Raw genomic sequence first — 27,545 nt, 5'->3', positions numbered from 1 at the left:
AGTCCATCTCCAAGATGCAGGTAATGGTGATTATAGCTCCCTTTCCCTTCTCCCCTCTCTTGTAGGGGGACAAGGAACCTGCATGTGGAGACAAAGCTAAACCGTCACACAGATGTCCCATCTGTACAAAAAATCTATTGTCCTCCCATAGAAAGCCCCTATGCAAGGACTGTACGGAGAAAATGATCAGGCAGGAACAGACTGATTTATTTAATGGAAGAAATAAAGGGGATTGTACGTCAAGAAATCAAATTCTCCTTGGCCTCAGTCGCTCTCGCTACTCCCTCACCTAGTCAGGATACTACGTCTACTCCCCCAGCAGCCAAAAGGAGGAAGATGAGCCCGCCAGAGGGAAGGGAGGAAGACTCTCAAGATGAGATACATCTCGGAAGATCTTCCAGGGGAAGGTGAACTGAGTCGAACTCCTGATAACTCTCAGCGAGAAAGATATTACTTTCCATCAGCTTGTCTGTAATAGGATAAAGTTGGTGCCGGGAATAAAACCACGCTCCTCCGTGGTGAAGAAATTTGACGAGAGATTGTATATATTAAACAATCTTGTAGTTTAATACTAAAAAGCTAAGATTACTACGCGTTTTGTGGATGTCCCATCCACTTCCTCGGGTACATAGATTTCCTGTAGACAACGAGACAGCAGAATGCTGGTCCGAAGTCCCAAGAGTGGATATCCAGATTGCATGAGTGGCAAAAATGACGACATTGCCCTTTGAAGATTCCTCTCAGCTAAAGGACCCCTTGGAACGCAAGATGGAGGGACTACTCAGGAAGTCCTGGGAGACCTCGGCAGCCCTATTAAGAACCAACGCAGTCACTACGGGCGTTGCTCGATCAATGGCTCGTTAGCTAGATCAACTGGAGGAACACCTAGTCTCGGTACCCTCAGAGAAGACATCTTAGCTTCCCTACCGCTTCTCCAGAAAGCTGCGGAAGCATTTGCTAAAAACCCTGCATCTGCAGAATCGGTGCGAGTGGCGGCAAGAGCATCTGGGTTATTAAACTCCGTGAGACTGGCCCTATGGTTAAAATCCTGCAGCGGTGATGTGCCATCAAAGATGAAATTGTGTTCCATCCCCTTTAAAGGGAAATACATGTTCGGGCCCACCCTTGATGATATTCTTGAGAGAGCCTCAGACAAGAAGAAAGCCCTCCCAGATACATCCACTTTACAGAAAGTTCTTAAGATTTGCAGTGGCTCAGGGGGAACAGATATCCCGAATGGGAGAACGTTGAACTGATAGTGGGCTATCATCAGCCCCTCGAATATTTACAAAGGTCATGGCTTATATCGGGTCAGAATGTTTCAATAGTACCATACCTCGACGACCTGTTATTAATCAGCCCCTCATTACCATTGCTCCAAGAGCATATACAGTTGACTACTCAGATCCCATCTTCTCTGGGCTGGTTAGTGAACCGCAAAAAATCGGATATAGTTCCCTCCATGATGAAAATGTTTCTAGGAGTACTATTGGATTCCCACAGCCATATGTCGTTTCTGACCAAACAAAAACAGGTCATTCTGAAAGCAAAGATCAATCTCCTAAGAAGCAGGAGATTGGTATCATTGAGAAATGCCATGTCTGTCCTCGGATCTGACATCCTGTATCCAGGTGGTGGCCTGGGCTCAGGCACATACCCGAACATTACAGACCCACATCCTTATGAATTGGGACTGATCGCCACAGTCTCAGAACAGGAGAATTCCTATACCACCACGGGTAAAAACTCTATTCTGGTGGCTGAGCATGAAGAATCTAAACAGAGGAGTACCATGGATCCAGAATCCACTAGTAACCATAAGAGTGGATGCCAGCGGGAAGGGATGGGGAGCCATAGTCTCCCAGGAGCTATTCCAGGGTATATGGTGCAAACGCTCATCAAATTTCAGATAATTAAAGTCCGTAGAGGAAGTCCTCAGAGCAGCAGAGCCTCTGGTCCAGAAAACCTCACATACAGATATTTTCAGACAATATCACCACAGTAGCCCACCTTTGTCATCAGGGAGGCACAAGACACAAAGGCTTAAAAGCAGTGTCTGCGAGAATATTTTCCTGGGCCGAAGAACATCTTCTATCCCTGTCGGCTCTTCATATCAAAGGTTCAGTCAACGTCCAGGCAGATTTTCTTAAGCAGAACAAAGATTCATCCAGGAGAGTGGAGTCTAAACCCAGTTGTCTTCCAGATGTTAATCGAAAGATGGGGCTACCCAGAGGTAGATCTCTTCGCCGGACACCAGAACGTGAAGATACCTCAATATTTCTCCCTGGATCTAAACGACCCTTGCATGGGCGTAGACGCATTTGCTCACCATGGGAATTTAAACTAGCGTATGCCTCCCCCTGCTGCCTATCCTTTCAAAAACCTTGCAAAAGATGAGGAGTAATCCTAGTGGCTCCTCTCTGGCCAAAAAGTGGTTCGGTACGTTAAACAGTCTGATTGTGTGGAGGGCCCTCTAATCCTTCCTCCCATCAGAGATCTTCTTCTCCAGGGACCGATTCACCATCCGGACCCCAAGACACTACACCTGGCTTCTGAATTCCTGATATTAAAAACAAGAGGCCTCTCAGATAGTCATCAAAACTCTCCAGAAGAGCCGGAAACCTTTAACGAACACCATTTACCATAAGATCTGGAAGACCTTCTTCTTAAATTGGTGTGCGCCTACTCACCCAGACCCACATAGGGCCGATGTAGCACAAATTCTGGATTTCCTACAAGGTCTGGATAAAGGCCTCAGACCTAGTACCTTTTAAGGTCCAGGTAGCAGTGCTAAGCTTGTACTTTGATCTAAGGTTAGCTGAACATCAGTGCGTGAAGAGATTTATGACAGCTGCCACCCGCATCCACCCTAGAGTAACAGACTTGATTCCCCCCCCCCCCGGGACCTTAACAGTGTCCCGAAGGGGTTAACCCTTCCACCCTTTGAGCTCTTATCAGCCATAAGACTTGACAGGCTGGCCTGGAAAACTGCTTTCCTTGTAGCAATTACTACAGCCAGGAGAGTGTGTGAACTACAGGCCCTTTCGGTCAACTAACCCTACCTGAGAATCCTGGAAGATCGTCTAATTTTCTGACTTGACCCTTCATTTATACCTAAAGTGGTCTTGAATTTCCACAGATCTCAGGAAATAACTTCCATCGTTTTGTGACAACCCAAAAAACGAGAGAGAAATGGAGTTCCACACTCTGGATGATCGGAGAATAGTACTGCACTATCTTCAGGAAACAGAAGAAGGAAGGAAAGACAAGAACCCATTTGTCCATACACAAGGTCCAAACAGAGGAAAGAAAGCAGCAAAATCTACAGTAGCCAACTGGATTAAGAGGTCAATTACGGAGGCTTATAAAATCCAAGATCTGCCTTTTATTTCAATGTTGCGGTGACAACCCAAGCCCCGTAATTCTGGAGTTTTGACTTTTTTTTTTTTCCCCCTCATTATGCCGTTAACCAATTGGACCATTCTGAACTCGGTGATATCAAATATGTGTATATTTGATATATTTTTTATTTTGAATGGAGCGAAAGGGGGGAGATTTAAACTTTTTTTTAAATATTTTCCTTTTTTTTTTCTTTACTTTTTACATGCTTCAATAGTCTCCATAGGAGACTAGATACTGCAATGTTCTGATTGCCTGTTTAAAGCAGAATTGCTCACTTGCTATGAGCGCCGACCGCTTGGCCGTGCTCATAGCTTCCTGGCAATGACAACCGCAGGGGTCTCCTGCAGACCCTGGGTTGTAATGGCGACCCACGGTCATGTGACATGGGTGGGACTAGTGACATCCTTCCGCCGTGGCCACGTGAAATGGCGCTGTCAGAGATTGACAGCGGCATTTAACATGTTAACCACAGGTAGCTCGTGTCTCCATCCGCAGCTGTTAGGGGCACATGACAGCTGATCAGATCAGCTGTCATGTCCCCAGAAAGGTGCGAGCTCATTGCCGGAGCCCGCGCCAAAGGGAGATACACACCATGTGCTGTACATGTACGGCACATGTCGTTAAGAATCGTTAATGTAAAAAAATAAAGGTTTAACCCATTAAGTTTATTGTTACTTTTTTTTTTTTTTAAAACATGCTAAACCTCAATTCAATTCATATACACATACACAGTGGTTTGAAAGGATTTGTCCCTTCCTGATTTCTTATTTTGCATGTTTGTCACACTTAAATGTTTCAGATCACAAAACAAATTGAAATATTAGTCAAAGATAACACAAGTAATCACAAAATGCAGTTTTTAATTGAAGGTCTTTAGTAAGGGAAAAATAAACCCAAATGTACAGGGCCCTGTGTGGAAAAATGACTGCTTCCCCCCCCTTTATTTATGTTTTAACTGCTTTATCACATGTTTGGGAAGATGAATTCAATTCCCATAGCCACACACAGGCCTGATTACTGTCACACCTGTTCTCAATCAAGAAATCACTTACATAGGACCTGCCTGACAAAGTGAAGTCGACCAAAAGATCCTCAAAAGTTAGACATCCTGCTGCGATCCAAATAAATTCAGGAACAATTGAGAAATAGAGTAATTGAGATCTATCATTTTAGTTTAAAGCCATTTCTAAAGCTTTGGGACTCCAGCGAACCACAGTGAGAGCCATTATCCACAAATGGAGCAAACATGGCAGGGCTGTGGAGTCAGAGACATGGAGTCGGTATGAAGTGGACAGACTCCTAAAATATATAATAAATTGGGTACAGTAGTTCAATGCAGTTTGTGGGGAATATTTTTTCATAAGAATTTGGGAAAGAAATTAAAAGTCTGTCCTGTTCCTGATCTAAGGGTCTAGACTTTTAGCTGAGATGAATCTGTGCTACAGTAAATTTATCACTTAAGCATGAGCCATGTATGAGGGAGTGGGAGTCGTGAAAATTGAGGAGTCGGAGGTTTGACTTACCGACTCCACAGCCCTGGTGGTAGTGTGATGATCTGGGGCGGTTTTGCCTCTTCAGGACCTGGAAGATTTGCTGTGGTAAATGCAATCATATATTCTGCTGAAGGAGAATGTCTGGCCATTTGTTTGTGACCTCAAGCTGAAGTGCTACATTTAAGTGTGACAAACATGCAAAAGCATAAGAAATCAGGAATGGGGGCAAACACTTTTTCAAACCACTGTATATGTATATTTTTAGTGGCAGAGTATAGCATTTAAAGGAGTATGCTTGTAATCTACAGTTTTATGATGGGTTGGTCTCCGGACCAGTCCCCGACTGATCTTCAGTGCTTTCAACAGCCTCTGATGGATATGTACAAAAGTTTAGTTACAGTTTTACTCATAACATGGGGGGGGGGATCAGCAGCTGACATACAGCTGTCCTTCAGACAGTTGGGTTTTAAATAACAGTGCACAAAATAAAAAGGGCCCTTGGCCACAGAATTTGTTGTGGACCACCTTTGCATTGTGAAAGTCAGTGGTGTGAAACCTACTGAACTAATTGCATGGCACCCTTCCATAAGGATATGTGCACACATTTTCAGGCTTTCTTTTGAGCTGGTCCTCCAAAAATAACCCCCAAAAAACCTGACAGCCCTCCTAAAATGCTTGAAAGAATTTACCTATTCATTTCTATTGTAAAACCACTTTGCCGTTTATATGTACCAGGAATTTGAGTGTCTTAGGCTATGTGCCCACGATGCAGAAATGAAGCAGAAAATTTCTGCATCTCCCTGGCAGAAAAAACACATGCAGATTGTGCATGCGTTTTTCCTGCAGAATACATGCGGATTCACATGCGTTTCCGCATGCAGATTGACAAGCGCTTTCCAGGCGAATAGCATCACTTGGAAAGTGCTTCACAACTAGGTCACACTATATAAATCCATGCCGTTTGCATGGATTTATACAGTGTGAACCGTAAAAATTAAAACAAATAAAGCTATACTCACCCCCGATGCCCCGGCGTGGCTGCAGCGCTGCTTCCTGTCTGGTTCCCGGCTGCCGGCATATCGCGAGACAGAGCGGTGAAGGGCCTGTGGTCACATGACTGTGACGTCACCGCAGGTCCTCAAGCGATGCCGGCATTCAGAGAGAAACCTTCGGAAAGGTGAATATAAACTTTATATGTTATTTTATTCTTTTTTTCACAGGTACAATGGTACCCAGGTCTGGATGAGAGTCTTCTCTCCTCCAGAACTGGGTACCATCCGCACATAGAGACGCATAGAAGCCGCTTGTAAAAATGTACAGTCGCGGTTTCTATGCGTCTCAATGCAAGTCAATGGCGGGAGTTCCGCTGCGCTTCCGCAAAATTAAATGACATGCTGCGGATTTTTGTACGCAGCATAAACGCTACGGAAAAATCCGCAGCATGTGCATAGAACATGCGGAATCCCCTTGGGGACCATGGGGTGCGGATTACCTAGCGTTTCACAAGCGTTTATGTTGTGGAAATTCCGCAGCATAAACGCTTGAAAAACGCTACGTGGGCACCCAGCCTTAACCGCTTAAAGTGTTTAAAAGAAATAACCTAAGTGTTCTTCTAGCCTTCGCTGAGCTGAAGATGCTCAATGCTTTACAATATAAGTCAATGGGAAGGCTGAAATTACGTCTGGAAGACCCCATACCGTCTTTTTGGGCTTTTTGTAGAAGCTTTCACCTGAAAAAAAGTTGTGTTAATTGTTTCATGTATGTCAATAAATGTCCAAAAGACACCAGAAAAGATGCCGCCCCTCCCCCACTACCCTGAAAAAACACACGATGCCAGAGGAAAACATGGAACAGGCACTTAGAAAGTTACCGGAATAATGCTGAAAAGATACTTCAGGATTACAAAATGCCAGAAACTAAGAGGGTGTCCTGAAGTGTGTTTCGCTTGAAAAATGTTTTTTTTACCACCTGGTGGGGGGGGGTGTATCTTGCGTATACCTTAACAGAAGTCTAGTTAAAGGGGTTATCTGGGATTTTGTTTTTCTCTAGGGCTAAGCACTAGTTATGGGTCGTTCACAAAGCGCTTAGAAGAATGCATGCCGGCACTCCCGTGAGAGCCGCTTGTTGTCTTTTGCGCTCACTGGGTTTAAAATGACTATGTTCAGATGCTGATGAAACTGAAAGCCCTCCCACCTGCCTTAAAAAACGCTGTTGTTGGCTGAATGCAGGTGGGCGAGCTTTTGACCCCATCGGTCTGCTTATTGTACCATGAATATGTTTTTACATTGAAATAGGCTTCTGATTGGGATCCAAACGAGCCAGCTCTTTTTGGTGAACAAAGAAAAATGATCTAGGGCCCCGGTCTCAAACACGCGGCCCGAGGGCCTCATGTCGGTCCCTGAGGCTATTTCATGTGGCCCACAGGCATTGGAGCCCCCTTGATGATTGTGGCCCAGTCCTGGGGGCCTCTTAAGTCAGTGATTCTTTTCAGTTGAATGTGCATATTTGGACACCCATTCAATTGAAATGTATTGTGGCGCAGACACCACACATGAGGTAACATTTGGTTGTTTGACAACCACAGGTTCCAATTTCACCTTCAAATTATCTACTAATCCTAAAACTGTTCACACATGGCTTATATTCAGACTTTTTACCTGCATGTTTTCTGCAGGTAACTGTGCCATAAATCAAATTAACAATCTTCTGATTATATTTTTTCTGCAGTTTCCCCTTTTATTTGATTCATTTTTTTTTCCCACAGATTTGAAGTGTTTTGTTTTTTAATTGCTGTTTGTTTTTTTTTTATCACAGAAAAGCTTTGATTCTGCACTTAAAGAAGTTGGTCGCTACTTTTTATTACTCCCCTCCTTCCCCCCCCCCCCCCAATGCATTCATCCAGGGCTCCTAAGGGTTTTTGTAATTGCCTTACGTTGCCGTTACTGCCTGTGAGCGGCGCTACCGTGGGCCGCTCACAGGCATCACGTGACCCACCACTGATGTCACTTCAAAGCGCTGCGGAATATGTTAGCGCTATATAAAAATAAAGAATAATAATACTTCAAGTGAGGCGGTCCCTGCAGTGGATGCTGGGTTGTGGGTGGGGTTTTGAGTTTTCATCTAATATATATAATCGTCTTATCCCGTCTGTCTGTCTGTCCTTCTGTCCAGGAAATCCCGCGTCGCTGATTGGTCCGGACGCGGGATTTCAGAAAAAGATGGTGGCCGTTAGCGGCTCATCTGCCGCACGGAGGTCAGCGGCGATGCAGCCAGGAGATGACCATCGCTAGCAGGTCATCTCCCGGCTGCTCGCAGCAGAAGTACCCCGACCGGCAGCGCCGCTGATCTCCTGACGGCAAGTGTGAAGGGAGGACCGGGGAGCAGCGCCGCCGGTCGGGATACTTCTGCTGCAAGCAGCCGGTCATCTCCCGGCTGCTCGCAGCGGAAGTACCTGCACAGGCAGCGCCGCTCCTCACTAATATGATTCACTGGTTGGTCGCGGCCGCTGGCTGCGACCAATTAGCGATATTGGTGCCAAATTTAAACACGCTCTCCGGTCCTCACTAACAGGGTTCTCTGATTGGTCGCGGCCGCCGGCCGCCACCAATCAGCGATATTGGCGCCAAATTTAAACACTGCTCTACTCATTGCGCCCGGTCAGCCGCATACATATTCTAGAATACCCGATACATTAGAATCGGGCCACCATCTAGTGAAATCATATCTACTTTGCTTGAAAAGTTGGGAAAGCCATGAAGGCCTTCAGCAGGACCCTGACTGCAGTGACAATCCATCTGTGCCCTGTGATTGCGTCAGTGACTGATAGGGGCATATGAATGGTTTACAGCAGCAATTGTTCTGAGGCTCACTCCGGCCACTGCTGTTAACAGGCGGATGCCAGCTATGTAACACAGCCGTCATCTTCTAAATATGAACCAGGCTCAGCTATTGAGCCCGACCATACAGCCCCTAGTGTGCTGTGACAAAAGTATCGATGCAAAGGGATCACAGCATAGAACTACATACAGATTCGACCCCTAAGAGGAAGGAGAACATTAATGTAGGAGTTTAATTAGAGAACTTTAAACCAGAGACTATATTGACGGCTTTGAATGCCACTTCCTGAGATATATTTGTGTATGTATGAATATTTCTACATTAAACTTTTTTTTTTTTTTTTTTCTTTTTCCTTTACAGTCAGTAATGAGGTTACAGACCGTCCTTGTATCTCTCCATTATCGGGTCATGTCTTTGATAGGCGTCTCATTGAGAAATATCTGGCTGAAAATGGGACGGATCCAGTAACTAATCAACCACTGAGTGAAGATCAGTTGATTGATATTAAAGGTCAGTTTTGTTCCAGTGTTGGCTGTATAATTCTGTGACCAATCTTTAAAACCTCACGTTTGGACACATAATTTGTTTATCAATGGGGTTACACAATTTTCATTGCAACTGTAAATGTACTAATATGTATAAAGAAAAAAGTTCAGCTCACCATGTATAATTTCTTCAGGAGGTTCATACCTTATTTGTGCAAGGATAAGAGTCATGCCTCAAACCTCCAACAGATTCCACAGAAAAGCGAAAAATCCAGCACGAAATCCAGGAAATGTGAAAAAAATTAACTCCATTTATTGTGAAAAAGTTAAAACAAGACAATAGGACTCAGGAGTCACAATTACCTGTTTCGAACCCTGATGTTCTTAGTCATAGTGTGACCCATATCCAAAAAACCAAAGTCAAATAGACACACAAATGGCAATTAGAAACACATGTGCTGGAGAAACAGTGACTTGAACACGTGGAATTGGGGTTGACCTTATGTGGGTATGTACACAAATTGAGGGGAAAAAAAAAAAAAAGGGAAAACCATACCATCCTGGATATCAGGGGTTAATATATTAGTGAAAGATCATTTTTTTTAAATTTAGACCTTCTGGTTTGTGTTTTTAGATTTAGAATCCAATAGGCTTGTGTATATTATACATTGTATTATATGCAATTTGAATTATGTAGGCTGTACTACAAGGACCTTACGTAGACGTATTTCTGAACATATTTATGATGTACAAAACCAGACCACCAGGAGTTTATCAGGGGCTTCCCAGCGTTTTCTCATGAGACATGATGGTGATACCTCTGGTTTATGTGTTACAGCTATTGATAAAATTAATTTACCCAAAAGGGGCGGCAATTATAAAGAACTTTTACACCATAAAGAAGCCTATTGGATTCTAATTCTAAAAACATGTAAACCAAAAGGTCTAAATGTAAAAAATGATCTTTCATTAATATATTAACCCCTGATATCCAGGATGGTCTGGTTCCCCCCTCAATTTGTGTACATAACCACATAAGGTCAACCCCAATTCCATGTGTTCAAGTCGCTCTTTTTTCCAGCACATGTGTTTCTAATTATTGCCATTTGTGTATCTATTTGTCTTTTGGTTTTTTGGATATGGGTCACACTATGACTAAGAACATGAGTTCGAAACATGTTATTGTGACTCCTAGGTCCCATTGGCTTGTTTTAACTTTTTCACAATAAATGGAGTTTTAACTTTTTTCACATAACCTGGATTTCGTGCTGGATTTTTCGCTTTTCTGTGGAATCTGTAAATGTACAAAGTAGGTTTATAAGCAAAATTTGTAATAAAACAACAACCATTTAATGAGCTTGAAAGTGCTAATATGTTACAAGGTTATATGACGCATGTCTTTAGATCTTAGTAGGGCACTTTTGGCTGTTATGACCTGCTGTAAACACTATGTATAGTCAGGCACCAGCTTCTGGCAGCTTTCTGAAGGAATCTTAGCTGATTCTTCATTGGCAACACCTTTCACGTCACTAATATTCCTACTTATCAAGAGAGTGGCCAAAAAAGTTAAAGGGACTTTGTCGGCACAGAAGGACCTTTCCAACCAAGTACAGGCCCTTGGTGCATCATGGCGGGGCGTTTCATTTTAGTTCTCTTCTCCGTCTGCTTGTTTTCCATCTATCTCTGCCCTTCTATGGCTCTATCAAGCCAGAACTGTAAATCAAAGAAGAGAAACAAGGGAGAACAAGCAGGTGGGAAGGTGCACTTAAATGTTTGGCCTCACCATGGCGCACTGAGCACCTGTACTTGCTTTGAACTGCTATTCTGTGCTGACAAAGTACAGGCACTCGGTGCTTCATGACTGGGTCCATCATTTATGTACACCTTCCCACCTGCTTGTTTTCCATCTATCTCCAGCCTTCTCTGACCCTATGAAGCCAGAGCTGTCAATCAAAGAAGAGGGCGGAGATTGAGGGAAACAAGCAGTTGTGAAAGTGTATGTAAATGATTGGCCCCGCCATGAAGCACCATCCTGTGGGACTTAGTTTGAACAGTTATTCTGTGCTGACAGCCCCTTTGAGCAGTGATCATTACCTTGTTGAAACATGGAAACTGAAACAAAAAAAAAATGGCATTGACTGTTTCTTGAGATGCATTGGGAAGCATGGTTCACAAGTTAAAACTTTAAAGGAACTACCTGGACATGGCAGAAAGAGGAAGCCACCATATTTGATGACTCAGGTGGTTAAAATCCTTGTGTGACTGCTGAAGGCCTACTGCAAGATTTGGTGGCAGCTGGTATAAGGTTTCATTGCGCATAGTAAATGTGAATGTCTCCATTCCTGACATACAGTGGGTACAGAATATATTCAGACCCAATTAAAATTTTCACTCTTTATTTCATTGCAGCCATTTGGTAAATTCTAAAGAGTATCTTTTTTCTCATTAAAGTACACTCTGCACCCCATCTTGACTGAAAAAACAGAAATGTAGAAATTTTTACAAATTTATTAAAGGAAAAACTGAAATGTCACATGGTCGTAAGTATTCAGACCCTTTGCTCAGACACTCATATTTAAGTCACATGCTGTCCATTTCCTTGTGATCCTCCTTGAGATGGTTCTACTCCTTCTTTGGAGTCCAGCTGTGTTTAATTAAACTGATAGGACTTGATTTGGAAAGGCACACACCTGTCTATACAAGACCTCACAGCTCACAGTGCATGTCAAACCCAATGAGAGTCATGAGCTCAAAGGAACTACCCAAGGAGCTCAGAGGCAGAATTATGGCAAGGCAAAGATCTGGCAATTACTCAAGGTTCCTAAGAGCACAGTGGCCTCCATAATCCTTAAAGGGGTTGTCCGGTACTTGTAAAAATATGCCAGTGTATTTTAATGATAAATACAACCTTCTTTCTAATTAGTTTGCGCTGCTGATACTGCCTGTGAGTGGCGCTATCAGCAGCGCAAGGTAATTAGAAGGTTGTATTTATCATTAAAACATACTGGCATTTTTTTTAAAGTAGAGGACAACCCCTTTAAATGGAAGAAGTTTGGGACCACCATAAGTCTTCCTAGACCTGGCCGTCCAGCCAAACTGAGCAATCGTGGGAGAAGAGTCTTGGTGAGAGAGGTAACTAAGAACCCCAAGATCACTGTGACTGTGCTCCAGAGAAGCAGTACGGAGATGGGAGAAAGTTCCACAAAGTCAACTATCACTGCAGCCCTCCACCTGTCGGGCCTTTATGGCAGAGTGGCCCGACGGAAGCCTCTCCTCAGTGCAAGACATATGAAAGCCCGCATAGTTTGCTCAAAAACACATGAAGGACTCCCAGACTGTGAGAAATAAGATTCTCTGGTCTGATGAGACGAAGATAGAATTATCACCAAAAAGTTCTAAGTGGTATGTGTGGAGAAAACCAAGCACTGCTCATCACCTGCCCAATACAATCCCAACAGTGAAACGTGGTGGCAGCATCATGCTATGGGGGTGTTTTTCAGCTGCAGGGACAAGACGACTGGTTGCAATTGAAGGAAACATGAATGCGGCCAATTACAGAGATGTCCTGGATGAAAACCTCTTCCAGAGTGCTCTGGACCTCAGACTTGGCCGAAGGTTCACCTTCCAACAAGACAATGACCCTAAGCACGCAGCTAAAATAACAAAGGAGTGGCTTCAGAACAACTCTGTGACCATTCTTGACTGGCCCAGCCAGAGCCCTGACCTAAACCCAATTGAGCATCTCTGGAGAGACCTGAAAATGGCTGTCCACCAACGTCCACCATCCAACCTGACGGAACTGGAGAGGATCTGCAAGGAAGAATGGCAGAGGATCCCAAATCCAGGTGTGAAAAACTTGTTGCATCATTCCCAGACGACTCCTGGCTGTACTAGCTCAAATGGGTTCTTCTACTCAATACTGAGCTAAGGGTCTGAATACTTATGACCATGTGATATTTCAGTTTTTCTTTTTTAATAAATTTGCAAAAATTTCTACATTTCTGATTTTTTTTCAGTCAAGATGGGGTGCAGGGTGTGCTTTAATGAGAAAAAAATGAACTTTTTAGAATTTACCAAATGGCTGCAATGAAACAGTGAAAAATTTAAAGGTGTCTGAATACTTTCTGTACCCAGTGTACTTCTCCTTACCCAAAAAGACAAGAGAAAAGTCTGTTCCAATATGCTCAAACCATATAAATAAGCTATAGAAGCTTTGATGTCCTGTGCAACCATGAAGGAAAAATAGGATCTGTTCATGCCCATGGATCAGCGGTATGTCTGGAGGAGAAATGATTAAGCATATGCTGTAAAGCTTAATGATGCTCTGGGTCTGATCTGCTTTTTCTGGCACTGGAAACTTGAATCTATCCTGTCCTCCACCCTACAATCAGATATCAGGAAATCCTAGGATAATACATCATGTTTTCTGTGGGGAAGCTGAAGATTGGGAGTCATTAGACCTTTCAACAGAACAAGGATCCTAGTCATACCTCAAAGTTCACCAAGGCTTAGTTTTAGAAAAGTCCTGGAAGATTCTGGTGTGGCAGTCAGTCTCCCAACCTGAACCCCATAGAAAATATTTACTGGGATTTAAACATAGTTGCTGCATGTAAACCCAAGAATTGTAATGATCTGCTGGCCATAGCCCATGAGTAATGGACTAAGATTCCTTGTAATCACTGTCATAAAAGCTAAGGGGGCTATACTAAGTGCTAAAGGTGCTTGTCATGAAGGGGGAGAATTCGAAGTCTGCAGTGGTGTTCTGGGTGAATTTGGAGCAACCACTTGTTATTTATTGTATTGAGCTACTTATAATATTCTTGTCATTGGTTTATTGCAGACAAGTCATGCTATTTGCTAATGAATTTAATTTGCAATTGGAATAATGTTGATTGCAACTGTATATTGGAATTACTGTAGTTATATGTACAAAATAAACAGGGTTCATCCTAAATGAATTGTTTCAGTATGTGGAGATAACTAATTGAATCTTACATTGCCCTTTACCTCCCTTAGTTGCTCACCCAATTCGTCCAAAGCCACCTTCAGCTACAAGTATCCCAGCGATCCTCAAGTCCCTGCAGGATGAGTGGGTGAGTTTTGCTCGGTGTTTTGAAGATCATGTGGATTGGCAACTTATTTTTTTTTGCAGCTTAAATGTAATTTATATACTGTCACACGCATCTCTATTTACAGAGTAAGTGAAGGGAATGGAAGGTTACTATATATTTTTGTGTACATGATCCTCTTGATGACACGTCGCGTGGCTTTCTCTTGGCTGTGATTGTGTGGATGTTTGTTTGACTTATATTTTCTATTTATTTTTTTCTCCTGTTTAGGATGCAGTAATGCTTCATAGCTTCACTCTGCGGCAGCAGCTGCAGACTACTCGCCAGGAACTTTCCCACGCTCTCTACCAGCATGACGCTGCTTGTCGTGTCATAGCCCGTCTTACTAAGGAAGTAACAGCTGCACGTGAAGGTACATGGGTTTTTGCTTTTAAAGGCTATTTACAAAGTAAACGTCGCCATAATTGGTCAGTTATAGCTTTACTAATTGCTCTTTGTATTGCCCTAAACATTAAATGGGTTGTTTACTACTTGGGCAACCCCTTCTTAAATATGATATTTCCCTGTATAAAAAAAAAAAATGATACTCTCCTCCCGCAACGGCAATGGGTCTTCTGAGGCTTGCATGATTTGGCTGTTGGTTCATGTGGCATGACGGTTTACAGTTGCTGTTTGGCCACTTCACTCATACTTTCCTTGGAAGAAAGTATGAGAACTGCAGCTCGTTAGCGGCTACTAGTTGGCTGTACTGCTCACGTGGTATATCTATTCAGAAGACTATCTCTCTATAGCAAAGGAACGGACTGGCCATGTAAAGGTATGACTTGTCTTTGAAAGAGCTACATGTGCATATCCAGCTGCCAGTTTCCCTTTTATGCCAGATTGCATTTTAGCAATGGTGGTTTTGTCTGAAGCCCTAGAAAACAGGATTTGGACATTTTGTGCTGACTAAGCCATTGACTGTAATTTTCCAGATGCAAGTTAGATGCGAGCCACTAACGGTAGGCTAAAACGTAATATGAACATTGCCTAAGAATGATAGAAGTGGCAAGTGTGCATGCTCGACCACTACTCCATTCACACTGGAATCTTCAGAGCCTTACTTCTCGAGGATCGGTAGAGTCCTAGTCAACAGACCCCCCCCCCCCCCCCCATCAATCAGGAAGTTATCCACATGAACAGTGCTGCAAGTTCCGGTCACCACACTTAAATTCCCACCCACCCCCCCATTGGTGATTGCTGTAATTGGCCAAGCAATTCTGACCATCCAATCACAGTGTTAGCAATAAGGCTTGGAAAAAAAAAATTGAATGGGACAGCACCAATCATAGCAGTAAAAAGGGATGGGGTGATCTCGGTGTAACCTGTGTTTATTAACCTTTTTGGCACAGAGAGGCTGATCAATCGGCGCTGAAAGGGTTAATTTGAAATGACCACCAAACTGCATGCCATATTTCCCTCAGATCCAGAGCTTCTGATCTTATGTGCTCCGCTCTGTGTGACTGATCTTTGATTGCAGCCGCAGTTCCTGATCCCTATTCCAGCTCCTCCCACTCCCCAATTGCATTTTTGGTGCATTTTTTTTTTTTTTGGGGCGTATTTTGTATGTGCGTCCCGCATCTACCACCCAATTGCTTTTTGGCGCACTTTTTGTTTTGCGACACTAACCTGTGTACTTCTCGCGATCGCAGATCTCTGATCAGTTGTTGCCAAGGGACATAGCAGTGTTAGTCATGTCCAATATTCTTGTAGGCAAAAAAAAAAACCTGACCGTACCAAGTAGCTTTATTGGTAGGGTATTACAGGAGCCGACGTTGCAGGGTTAGTGAAATCCGTTTTTCTTTTGTAGGAAAAAAAATAGTGCCTAGTAGCTTTTTATTTTTATATACAAGTTTTCTTTACTTCAACTGATTTTTTTTTCTCTTTTTTTATATTAAATGTAATAATAAATAGTACCCCTTTTATACATGCAACACGCAATACACGTGTAAAAGCACCACTTACACACACATTTCCAGTGTTTAGAAGAATAAAATAAAAATGACTTATTTGTCAAGCAGACGCTATTCAACAGAGGAGGTGTACGCTTTCCTTGCCTCTGGCACAGATTCAGCCAGTGAGGAAAATGTCACATTCCTCTTCTAGTGAGGCAGGACCCCCAGCAAGGCGCCTTAGGACTCGGGCAGCCCCTTTATTAGTTGATCCCATATGGACTCCACCATCCCGAAAATTTTCAGCCTGTTATTCTGGATTTCATAGGCCGCTCAGGAATCCAATTGGACTCTGCAGGCCTCACTGAAATTGAGTTTTTCAAGTCTTTTATTCTTTGAGGATATAATAAATCTTATGATGGCCCAGACAATATATGCCCATCAATTTTTCACCCAAAATCCCATGTCATCATTTGCTAGATGGACCCAATTAAATGAAGCAGAAAGTATGACATTTTGGGGCATAGTGAGCAGGGCTGTGGAGTCGGTAAGCCAAACCTCCAACTCCTCAATTTCCACTCTCCGAGGTATCACAACAGAAATCCGAAAGCCAGATTGTATCCTGGATTATAATAAATTCATGGGGCTGTAGATCTCCCAGATCAGGTCCTCAAACCCAGGGCTGTGAGTCAGTAAGCCAAACCTGCGACTCCGACTCCACGACTCCGACTCCCACATTTATTGCTTATATTTAAGTGAAAAATTTATTGTAGTACAATGTGAACATAAGACATATCATTTTTATGATACAATAATCAAAATATTAAGATAGAACATAATATATATTTATTGGAATACAACTTTATTACACAAAAAACTAATAAATTGTAAATGTGTAATACACTATGTAATATCGATTACATATATTATATAACACTATGTAATAAACTATGTAAGTGGCAAAAAAACAGTTTTCAACAAAAACATACTAAATAACATTTGTGCAGTCTATGAATTTGTTCTAAGAAATGGAGACAATTACATCAGATCCTCCTTCATAGATGACCTCAAATCTGACCTAATAATTTTAAGGCTAGAGAACAATCTCTCTACACTAACTTGGGTTGGAGGCAAAGCCGTAACCACATGGGCAACATCTCTAACAATTTCCGGGTATAAAGGAATTGCCTCATGTACAGTCAGTTTTGATGAAGGGTTGAATTTTTCTATTTCTTTGAGAGCAAGTGAAACATTTTGCTGAAATATGGTCAATCTGCTTGCTATAGGACAGAGGTCCCCAACCGCCGGTCCGCGGACCAGGACCGGGCCGTTGGGGTTTTTCAGCCGGTCCGCGGGGAGAGGGGGCCCCTCCAGCCTCCAGCAGGGCCGCCATCAGGGCATGACTGCCCTGACTCCAGTATGGGGCCCGGCCGGTAGGAGCCCCCCTCTTGTGCGTCTCTCTCCTCATGGGGCCCCCGGCCGCATGCTAAGCGCCGGGTCCGGGACATCTTAGCGCTGCGCTGCTGCGGCAGCACCTTCATGATTCCCCTGACTTCCGGTCATGTGACGGCGCCGTCACATGGCCGGAAGTCAGGAGAACCTGGTGTCAGCGATTTGGACGAGCACCAGGATTCTGCAGGGATCGCATGGGGGTAAGTATAACAAGTTTTATTTTTTTTTAAATACAATTAACTAGGAGTGGGGGGAATGGGAGATGCACATGGGGGGGAGGGGAGAGATGAGAGATGCACATGGGGGGGAGGGGAGAGATGAGAGATCCACATGGGGGGGGGAGGGGAGAGATGAGAGATGCACATGGGAGGGAGGGGAGAGATGAGAGATGCACGGGGGGGTGAGAGATGCACATGGGAGGGAGGGGAGAGATGAGAGATGCACGGGGGGTGGATGAGAGATGCACGGGGGGTGGATGAGAGATGCACATGGGAGGGAGGGGAGAGATGAGAGATGCACGGGGGGTGGATGAGAGATGCACGGGGGGTGGATGAGAGATGCACGGGGGGTGGATGAGAGATGCACGGGGGGTGGATGAGAGATGCACGGGGGGTGGATGAGAGATGCACGGAGGGGGATGAGAGATGCACGGGGGTGAGCTGCACATGGGGGGGTGAGAGATGCACATGGGGGGGTTATGTTTACATAACTTTGTTGCCTTATGAAGGGCGGGGGGGCCCCCCAAAAATTTCTTGCACAGGGGCCCACTACAGTCTGTGTCCGCCCCTGGGATGAAGTAAATGCAGCTGAACAGCAGCTGTCAGGACAGCTGCCCTGTCCTGCTGCAGGGCGTGATGGGGCCTCAGTGATGCGGCTCCTGGCACAGCACATTATGTGGGGCTCCTGGCATAGCTCCTGGCGGGGACCTGGTCTACACTATGATAAGTATGCACTAAACTCCAAATCCCTCCATTACCCCGCCCCCATATGACCAAAGCCCCGCCCACCCCACCCCCTCCTTGCTGGGCCATGGAAAAATGATCTTGCTTCATGCCGGTCCCTGGTGCAAAAAAGGTTGGGGACCACTGCTATAGGAGACGGAGTGAAATCTTTCTCCTTGCGGCAACGCTTTGCCTGCTCCATGTCCTCCAAATACTTGTCAAAGTCAAACTCCTCATCTGATGAGGATGAAGATATGGCAGCAGTAGCACTGTCAGGACCCAAGTCCCCCTGCGCCTGGCAGTCCTCCTGTAGGCCCCTCATCCTAACTGCTACCTCAGTCAGAGCTTCTTTTCCTTTAGTAAGCTGTTGATCATCAAGCAGTATACGATGACTTGGGTCCACATAAACAGCTGCCAGAAAAATGTTATTTTCCAATAGCTGTGTCTCTCTCCGTTTCATTGAAGCAGAAATGCCATCTGCGATTAAACTTCCTCTTTGGGACAGGCAAAATAGCAAGTTCTTCCACTCCCTTATGAAAATGCCAGGAGTTAAATCCTCAGCTTGTAATTTTTTTAGTCACGGTAAAAGAGTGATTAACCCCTTTCTAACCCATGACGTCTTAGTACGCACATTTGCGTACCCCCCGTTCAGTGAGGGCTGCTGCACTGAGCCCTCACTGAACCGAGCACATGTCAGCTGATTCTTACAGCTGACATGTGCCCGCAACAGCCGCGGGTGGAATCGCGATCCACCCACAGCTGTTAACATGTTAAATGCCGCTGTGAATCTCAGACAGCGGCATTTAACGCGCGCTTCCGGGTTGCGCGTCCTAAACCCCGCCCACCGGCGACCCCGTCACGTGATCGCGGGTCACCGATGGGTGGGCATGACAACCCAGGGTCTGCAGCAGACGCCTGTGGTTGTCATGATCTGGCCGCTATGAGCGCCACCTAGTGGTCGGCGCTCATAGCACAGGACCTTTTCTGCTGCATGCAGGGGATCTGCTCGTCCCCTGTATGTAGCAGAGCCGATCAGACAACTGCTGCTTCTAGTCTCCTATGGAGACTATTGAAGCATGCAGTAAGTGAAAAAAAAAGTTTTTAAAAATATAAAAAAAAATTAAAAAATATAAAAGTTTAAATCACCCCCCTTTCACCCCATTCAAAATAAAATATATATAAAAAAAACCCTACGTAGACATTTGGTATCGCCGCGTTCAGAATCGCCCGATCTATCAATATAAAAAAAGAATTAATCAGATCGGTAAACGGTGTAACGAGAAAAAAATTCTAAACGCCAGAATTACGTTTTTTGGTCGCCGCAAAATTGCAATAAAATGCAATAACGGGTGATAAAAACATCGGATCTACCCCAAAATGTTATCAATAAAAACGTCAGCCCGACGCGCAAAAAATAAGCCCTCACCTGACCCCAGATCACGAAAAATGGAGACGCTACAGGTCTCGGAAAATGGCGCTATTTTTAAAAATTTTTTTTCACCACTTAAATATAAAAGAACCTATACATGTTTGGTGTCTACGAACTCGTAATGACCTGGAGAATAAGAATGGCAGGTCAGTTTTAGCATTCAGTGAACGTGGTAAAAAAAATAAAAATAAAAAACAACTGTTGTATTGCACTTTTTTTTGCAATTTTACCGCACTTGGAATTTTTTCCCCGTTTTACCGTACACGATATGGTAAAACTAGTAATGGCGTTGAAAAGTACAACTCGTCCCGCAAAAAATAAGCCCTCACATGGCCATATTGACCAAAAAATAAAAACGCTATGGCTCTGAGAACAAGGGGAGCAAAAAACGAAAAAGCAAAAACGACAAAACCCAAGGTTGCGAAGGGGTTAAGCAATTCCTTCAATTCAGCCACCTGTGTCCATTGACCTTCATTTAGGGTTACCTGAGGGTTCGCCATATCTATAAGAAGTGGTTTTAGTTCAAGCAATCGCTCAGTCATTAAATAAGTGCTGCCCCACCGAGTGGCTTGATCGCTAATTGCCCCTTTCCCAGCAAGTCTCTTCAAGATGGAATCCATTTTAGGGGTTCTGGCGGCAATAACCAATTTCCTCACTTTTCCAATCAGATTTCCAGCAGGTCCTTCTTGCAGACTATCTCTTATTGCCGGCTGCAGCGTGTGCACAACACAGCGCATGTGATGAATAGGAAAGAGGTGTGAAGCAGCTTCAACAAGATCATCTATTTCTAAAGTATAATTTTGCTGCTCTTCTGTTGTAATATCTGTTTGTTCCTCAGTTACATGAACAGCACTGTGGCCTTCCATCTCAAACATACTGAATCCTACATGTTCTTCTAGCTGTTGTTCATTCCTCTCATTCATCAGTGTAATTGTACTTATCATGTTTGAAGCATTGTCCGTTACAATAGCAAGAACCTGTTCTTTTTTGAGTTCGTAATCTTGCAGAACCTTTTCCACTAAGGCCTGGAGAATCTGGCTGGTGTGATCAGCTTTAGGATCTTTTACTGCCAGTGTCTTGGTAACAATTTCTTTGTTGTCACAAACATAGCTTACATCAATGGCAAAATAGTTCACTCTGTGACGTGTGCAGGCATCCATTTTAAGAAACATGAAGCGTCTTTTGAGAGTCTTTTTAAGATCTTCCTTTTGTTTAAGGGCTTCTTCAATCACTAATTTGCTAATACTTTCTCTTTCCAGAGAAACACCAAGTTTGCGGGTCATTTCTCCATTAAGAGCTGTAAAAGCTGGTCGTGCAAATAATGATAATGGTACACCGTCCTTCACAACAAGCTGGATGAGTTGTCTTTTAAACATATCTGCCCCCCCTGCCCCTCGCTGGCTACGGCCATAATTCACACACAGCGTTTTTGCGGATCCGTTTTTTGCAGTAAAATGCAGTGACTCTGGGCATCCCAGCAAAGTCAATGGGTTTCAAGATATGACATTCAGACACATCGTTTTGTGAGGATCCGTTTTTGGGCTCAAAAACGGATCCTCATAGAGAATGCGCATGTCAGTTTGTGCGGCGTTTTTCTAATCTGCGTTTTGCTATTGAAAACATTATCTATGAGCTCAAAAAATCTTTCAGGTGATGCGCTTTTTTAAAAAGCTGATCTGCTTTTGCAGCTGAAAAACGTATCTTCAAAAAATGCAGCAAAAAGGCTGTGTGTGAATGTAGCCTTAGATCAGGAATAGAACAGCCATTTATAGGACATTTCATAACTTTCCCAAATTTCTATGAAAAAATATTCAGCACATTCTGCATTGAACTACTGTACCCAAGTTATTATGTATTGTCTGAGTCGGTCCATTTTATACCGACTATGACTCCACCAAAATGAGCACCGACTCCACAGCCCTGCTCAAACCACACAGTGCCATGCGAAAAACAAAAGTATGGAACAAAAATCTGACATTGTACCGATGGCACCGTGCAATTCTTTTGTGCTGTTTTGATATGCAGGCAATACAGGGACCTTCCTTCAGTTTAAGAAGGTAATCATCAAGGCCCTAATATTTGGCACTCAGGAAAGTGAGGGTCCAAGTACTTCTGAAACTGATAGTGCCCGTATCATACCAGGGCAACATTATCTCAGTGAGGTTCCCCAAACTGCGAGGAAGGGAAGAACACAGAAAAGGTGCAGAGTTTGCTCCAAGAGGGGAATATGTAAAGACACCATTTACCATTGTGGAACCTGGCCTTTTGCATTAAGGATTAGCGTACCACACATCCATAAATTGATAACATTTGGTTTTACCCTGTTGACACTACACTTTTTATATCCTGATGTACTCTGCACCACTTACACATACCACCACATTATAAACTCGTACACCAGTCAAATCAAAAGCCTTATCATTTCTATAATTATGCCTCTATATAATTCCTTGAGGGGTGTAGTTTACAAAATGGGGTCACTTGTGTGTGGGGGGGGGGGGCGGTTCCACTGTTTAGGCACATCTGGGGCTTTCCAAATTCAACATGGTGTCTATCTATTTCAGCCAATTTTGCGCATTATAAGTCAAATGGTGCTCCTTCCTTTCAAAGCCCTGTAGTGTGCGCCAAAAACAGTAATTTTCCACCACATATGGGGTATCTGCGTGCTCCGTTGAAGTTGCACAACAAATTTTGGGATCCATTTTCTCTTGTTACCCTTGTGAAAATGAAAAATTTGGGGCTAAAGCAACATTTGTGGGGGAAGTTTTTTCCTTCCACATTGCTTTAATTCCTGTGAAGCACCTAAAGGGTTCATAAACTTCATGAATGTGAATTTGAGCACTTTGAGGGGGTGCAGTTTTTAAAATGGTCACTTTTGGGTATTTTTGTCATCTAGGCCATCAAAGTCATTTTAAATGTGATGTGGCCGCTAAAAAAATTCTGATTTTTTTGTTGGAAATATAAGAAATTGCTGATATGGTGTTTTTTTTTTTTGTTCCGAAGTTAGAAGGGTTAAGGGCATAAAAATTCAAAGTTTGAAAATTACATTTTCATTTTTTATAAAATTTTATATTTTTATAAATAACTGCAAATCATATTGACCAAAATTTTACTACTAAAATGAAGTAGAACATGTCACAAAAGAAATCTCAATCACTGGGATTCGTTGAAGCGTTCCAGAGTTATTACCACATAATGACCGTGGTCGAATTTGTAAAATTTGGCCTGGGGATGAAGGGGTCAGTTAGATGTCGATACAAAGTGAATGTTGAATATGCAACTTTTTAATTTATTCTTTCTTTATTTTTCCCTCCTTGTTTTTACAGCTTTGGCTACCCTGAAACCACAAGCTGGTATTTCTGTGCAGACCAACCCTACACTGCAAGCGGGTGTAGCAGTAAGTGTATATGTACTATTGTAAGTATGTGTGCAGCCTATTTGACTACTATTTCTGAGTGGCATTTATTTTCCTTGTAGGGTTCAGCAGAGGCAATGGATTTGGGAGAACTGGTGGGAATGTCAGCAGAAATCATACAAAAGGTAAGTGTATCTGAAATTGTTGGCTTATCAAGCTGGCCTCCAGTAATGGTTGCTTTTCTTGTGCTCATGATTATAATCTTTTTTTCTTTTTCTTCATTCAGCTTCAGGACAAAGCAACAGTGCTCACGACGGAGCGTAAGAAGGTAAGGAAAGATTTTAACACCTTCAGGATTCAGCTATTTTTTTTTTTTTCTTATAAACGTTTCCTACACAGCTGTAGGAGCTTGTTTTTGTGTGATGAATTGACTGTGCACCATTTTATGGGTGTACGAGAATAAAAATCAGCAGTACTCGCATTAATATGTAATTTTGGGTAGCTACCAGGTATGGTGAAACCAGTTGTATTTATTTTAGTTTGTGTACGTAAATGGCCTTTTTCCTCAAACCAGTTTATTTTTCTTTTCAACTTTTTTATTTTTTTTTATTTCTATATTATTTTTCTGTAGCAAGCCAGATGAGGGCCTTTTTTTCACGGTGTGAGATGTTGTTTTTAGGGACATTCTACCATGAAAAAATAATATTCAAAAAAGAGTGAAATATTAATAAACCAAAATATGCTGTTTTAAGCTTTCCTTTTGCACACATACCTTCCCATTACTGAGAGAGGCGATGGAAGCAGGTTCTATAGCACTTACAGCAGAATGTTTGTGCCTGCCTGTAGCTCCTCCCCCTCCCCTCTCCATTGATTTCTCCAATACTGAGATGGCGGTTGGTGCTTTTCCTAGTGTTGAGATGGGACCTGGCGGTTGGTGCTTTTCCTGTCTTGTAGATACAGGGGATTTTGTGCACCTTCCTGGTTCCTTGAATTAGGGGTGCCCTAGTCTATCCCTGTCCTCTGGATGGTAGAGACGCTGGGGTGTCCGACTACGCTCCTAACTTAACCCTTATCTGATCCCTCCCTGGGAAGTGAGGGGCCGAAGTGTATAGGAAAACACTAATCAGAGAGACAGGGGTAAACAGACAAGGATATAAGAAAACTGCAATCGTACAAATACACTCACAAAACAATAAAAGTCAGGAATGACCACGCAAAAAAAGTAGATCTACACACTTGATAGAAATTAACTCTCCCTAATGCCGCACCTATTCTTAACCTCTACCTAACAGCGGAGGTTGGCACCCTATATAGGCGAAGTGACTCCAGTCTTCACTGAATACAGATTTTACACATGACTTGAGAATGAATGATCAGTCCAATAGGTGAAATAAGCAAATTTGTCTGATAAGATCTCTTACTAAGTTGAGTTTTGTGTGTACTGTTAATTTTCTGAGCTAAATTTTTAAATGAGGTTACTCTTTAAATTAAAAGGCTCCTATGTGCATCACTTCTGAAGGCCTATAGCATAGGTCCTGGGCATAGGGATTAGAGAAACAGTATTCGAACCTTTTGGCTATACAGTACTCCATTTTGCATATAGTTTAAAAAGTGTATTTGTAAATGTTTCTTGTATATTACACCTGTGTATCTTAAAATGGTAACTAATGGGCTCCCTGCGATTGCCATTTAAGTGCCGCTGTCAGTGCTTTAAATAGTCAAGCAACAGCCATCGGAGCAAGCCAGCATTGCTAGGTGTGGAGCTGAGCCCACTCAATACACCCTTACACTTGACCTGTGACGAAAATGTACATTTGCCTTTCAGAGGTTAAAACGTATACATAAATACTTTTGGTTATGTTTGTCCACGAACTATTTTAATTATTTTGCAGCGTGGTAAAACGGTCCCAGAGGATCTGGTCAAGCCTGAGGAGCTCAGCAAATATCATCAAGTCTCTTCTCATGTGGTAAGTGTCTACAGACCTTAACCCCTTCACGACCTTTAATGTATAGGTACGTCCAAGGTCTTGTCTCTGCCTTTGATGTGGGTTCAGATACAGAGCCTGCATCTCTCCCTGCACCTGACATCTGATCAGCTGTCATGTGCCTCTAACTGCCACTGGTGGATCTGAGATCCACCTGCGGCTGTTAACGCGTTAGATGTCACTGTCAATCACTGACAGCAGCATTTAACTTGCTCCGGGCCGGAAGTGCGTCACAATCCGGCTTTGATGCCCCTGTCACGTGATCACGGAGGCCGACAGCTTGTCATGACAGCCGGGGGTCTGCAGAAGACCCCCGAGCCTGTCATTGTGAATCTCCTATGAATGCCGGCCCGAGGCTGGCGTTCATAGGAGATTTTGATTTCTGCTACAGATGGCATTCCTCACATGTATTAAAGCTGGCAAACAGTCGCAAATCGTGTCCACGGAGTGACTCAAACAGAACACCCGAGCACGTTGAAGATACTCGGAAAACACCCGAGCATGCTCGTAAATCTCGAGTAACGAGCATGCTCGCTCATCACTACACATTACACCACTGCTCCCATAGAAGTGGACGGAGTGGTGTCACCGGAAACGTAGCTAGGGTTTTGGTTTGGGATGGTGAAACTTTTGAGTGGGCTCCTAACCAGGTAACCCTGATTACAACTACGGTGGTGCACCCTAATAGTACATGTAGGAGAACCTCAGCAGGCGACCGTGCTATTACTAAAAATATAAAATACTCCATATAGTATAATGCACACCCCATAGGCCTCCATATATAGTGTAATGCACTCCCCGACGGCCTCCATATGGCTTTCTCCTGCTGCTCTGGTTTCTGTAGCGAGCGCCCGCCCATCTCAGCACAGTGGGATCCATGTAGTGACGTCATCGTGCCTGTTGTCAGTGTCTGCATCAGTGACTTCAGAGTAGGATTGATGGGAGCCACTCAACATTGCTTTCTACTGTATCGGCAACCAGTCGATACAATTAAATTTGTGAGGACGGGTGGGGGCCCCTCCCCCCCCACCTGGCTCACGGGCCCCACATCGGCCACGTTGCAGTGCAGGGAGATCATGTCCCCCTGCTCTGCCGCAGAGTTTAACTGCATCGGTGCAAGTCGATACAGTTTCTGTGTGAGCCACTCAGAGCGTGGGGCCTGAGGTAACCGCCCACTCTAACCCCCCCCCCCCCCCATACCACCCAACTGGGTGGCACACATTACACCACTGCTCGTATAGAAGTGGAAGGAGTAGGGTCAAATTTTACATACGTTTGATACTGTGTATCTAATCCCATCCTGTGTCCTACTGCGCTGAGCTCAATATCTAATCCCATCATGTGATACACTACATTGAGCCCTGTATCTAATCCCAGCTTGTTACTCTAAGCATATCTAATCACACACGTGATACACTCCGCGTATCTAACCTTAGCTTATGATACAGCTAGCAGCACAATCTAACAGAATCTGCGCTGCCGGCCGTCCTCAGTGACACGGTGCTTGTCAGCATCACTGGCAGTCACCAACAAAATGGCTCCACACTGTGATCCTACACTTCATCCTCTCTTATCCTGTAACACAAACACCCAGAAGGGGAGGAGAGGAGCAATGTCACACACAGGAGAGCAGATCCAGCCCACATTTACTGCAGTTGTAATGTAAGCTAGTTGTACACTAGGTTTTCATGGCAAATTTCAGCTGCTGCTCCCACTAATGTTTAAAAGTGGAAATACCAAACCTTTTTAACCCCTTTCCGACCTGCGAAATAGTACGCACCACGTCGGCACCCCCTGTTTAGCGCACTCCAGGCGCTGAGCCCGCACTGAGCCGGGCACATGTCAGCTGATTTATACAGCTGACATTTGCCTGCAACAGCCGCGGGTGGATTCGCGATCCACCCGTGGCTGTTAACCAGTTAAATGCCGCTGCCAATATCTGACAGTGGCATTTAACATTGCTGCGACGAAAGCTCGGCATTGGTCCCGCCCAGCAGTGACCCCTTCCCATTATCGCGATGGGTTGGCATGACAACCCGGGGGTCTGCAGCAGACCCTTGTGGTTGTCATGGTCAGGTTGCTATGAGCGCCGCCTAGTGATCGGTGCTTATAGCAAGAGAGCAAACCTGCTAATTGCCTGTATGTAGCAGAGGAGATTTGACAAGT

At 43.8% G+C, this 27,545-nt stretch overlaps 1 protein-coding gene across 1 annotated transcript in view; it reads left to right on the top strand.

Annotated features, from left to right (window-relative positions):
* Nucleotides 1–27,545, top strand: part of PRPF19 (pre-mRNA processing factor 19) — an 88,571-nt gene that overhangs the window by 4,011 nt on the left and 57,015 nt on the right. The window contains exons 2-8 of the mRNA XM_073686123.1: nucleotides 9,093–9,242; nucleotides 14,234–14,310; nucleotides 14,557–14,698; nucleotides 23,366–23,436; nucleotides 23,517–23,579; nucleotides 23,681–23,722; nucleotides 25,287–25,361. Of these exons, the coding sequence (XP_073542224.1) occupies nucleotides 9,093–9,242; nucleotides 14,234–14,310; nucleotides 14,557–14,698; nucleotides 23,366–23,436; nucleotides 23,517–23,579; nucleotides 23,681–23,722; nucleotides 25,287–25,361 (620 nt within the window). The remainder of the gene's footprint in view (nucleotides 1–9,092; nucleotides 9,243–14,233; nucleotides 14,311–14,556; nucleotides 14,699–23,365; nucleotides 23,437–23,516; nucleotides 23,580–23,680; nucleotides 23,723–25,286; nucleotides 25,362–27,545) is intronic.

Source organism: Phyllobates terribilis, unplaced genomic scaffold, assembly GCF_046119375.1.
Source record: "Phyllobates terribilis strain yellow unplaced genomic scaffold, ASM4611937v1 Scaffold_5__5_contigs__length_657084704, whole genome shotgun sequence".
NCBI classification, from domain to species: domain Eukaryota; kingdom Metazoa; phylum Chordata; class Amphibia; order Anura; family Dendrobatidae; genus Phyllobates; species Phyllobates terribilis.
This window is presented reverse-complemented; position numbering and strand designations above follow the sequence as displayed.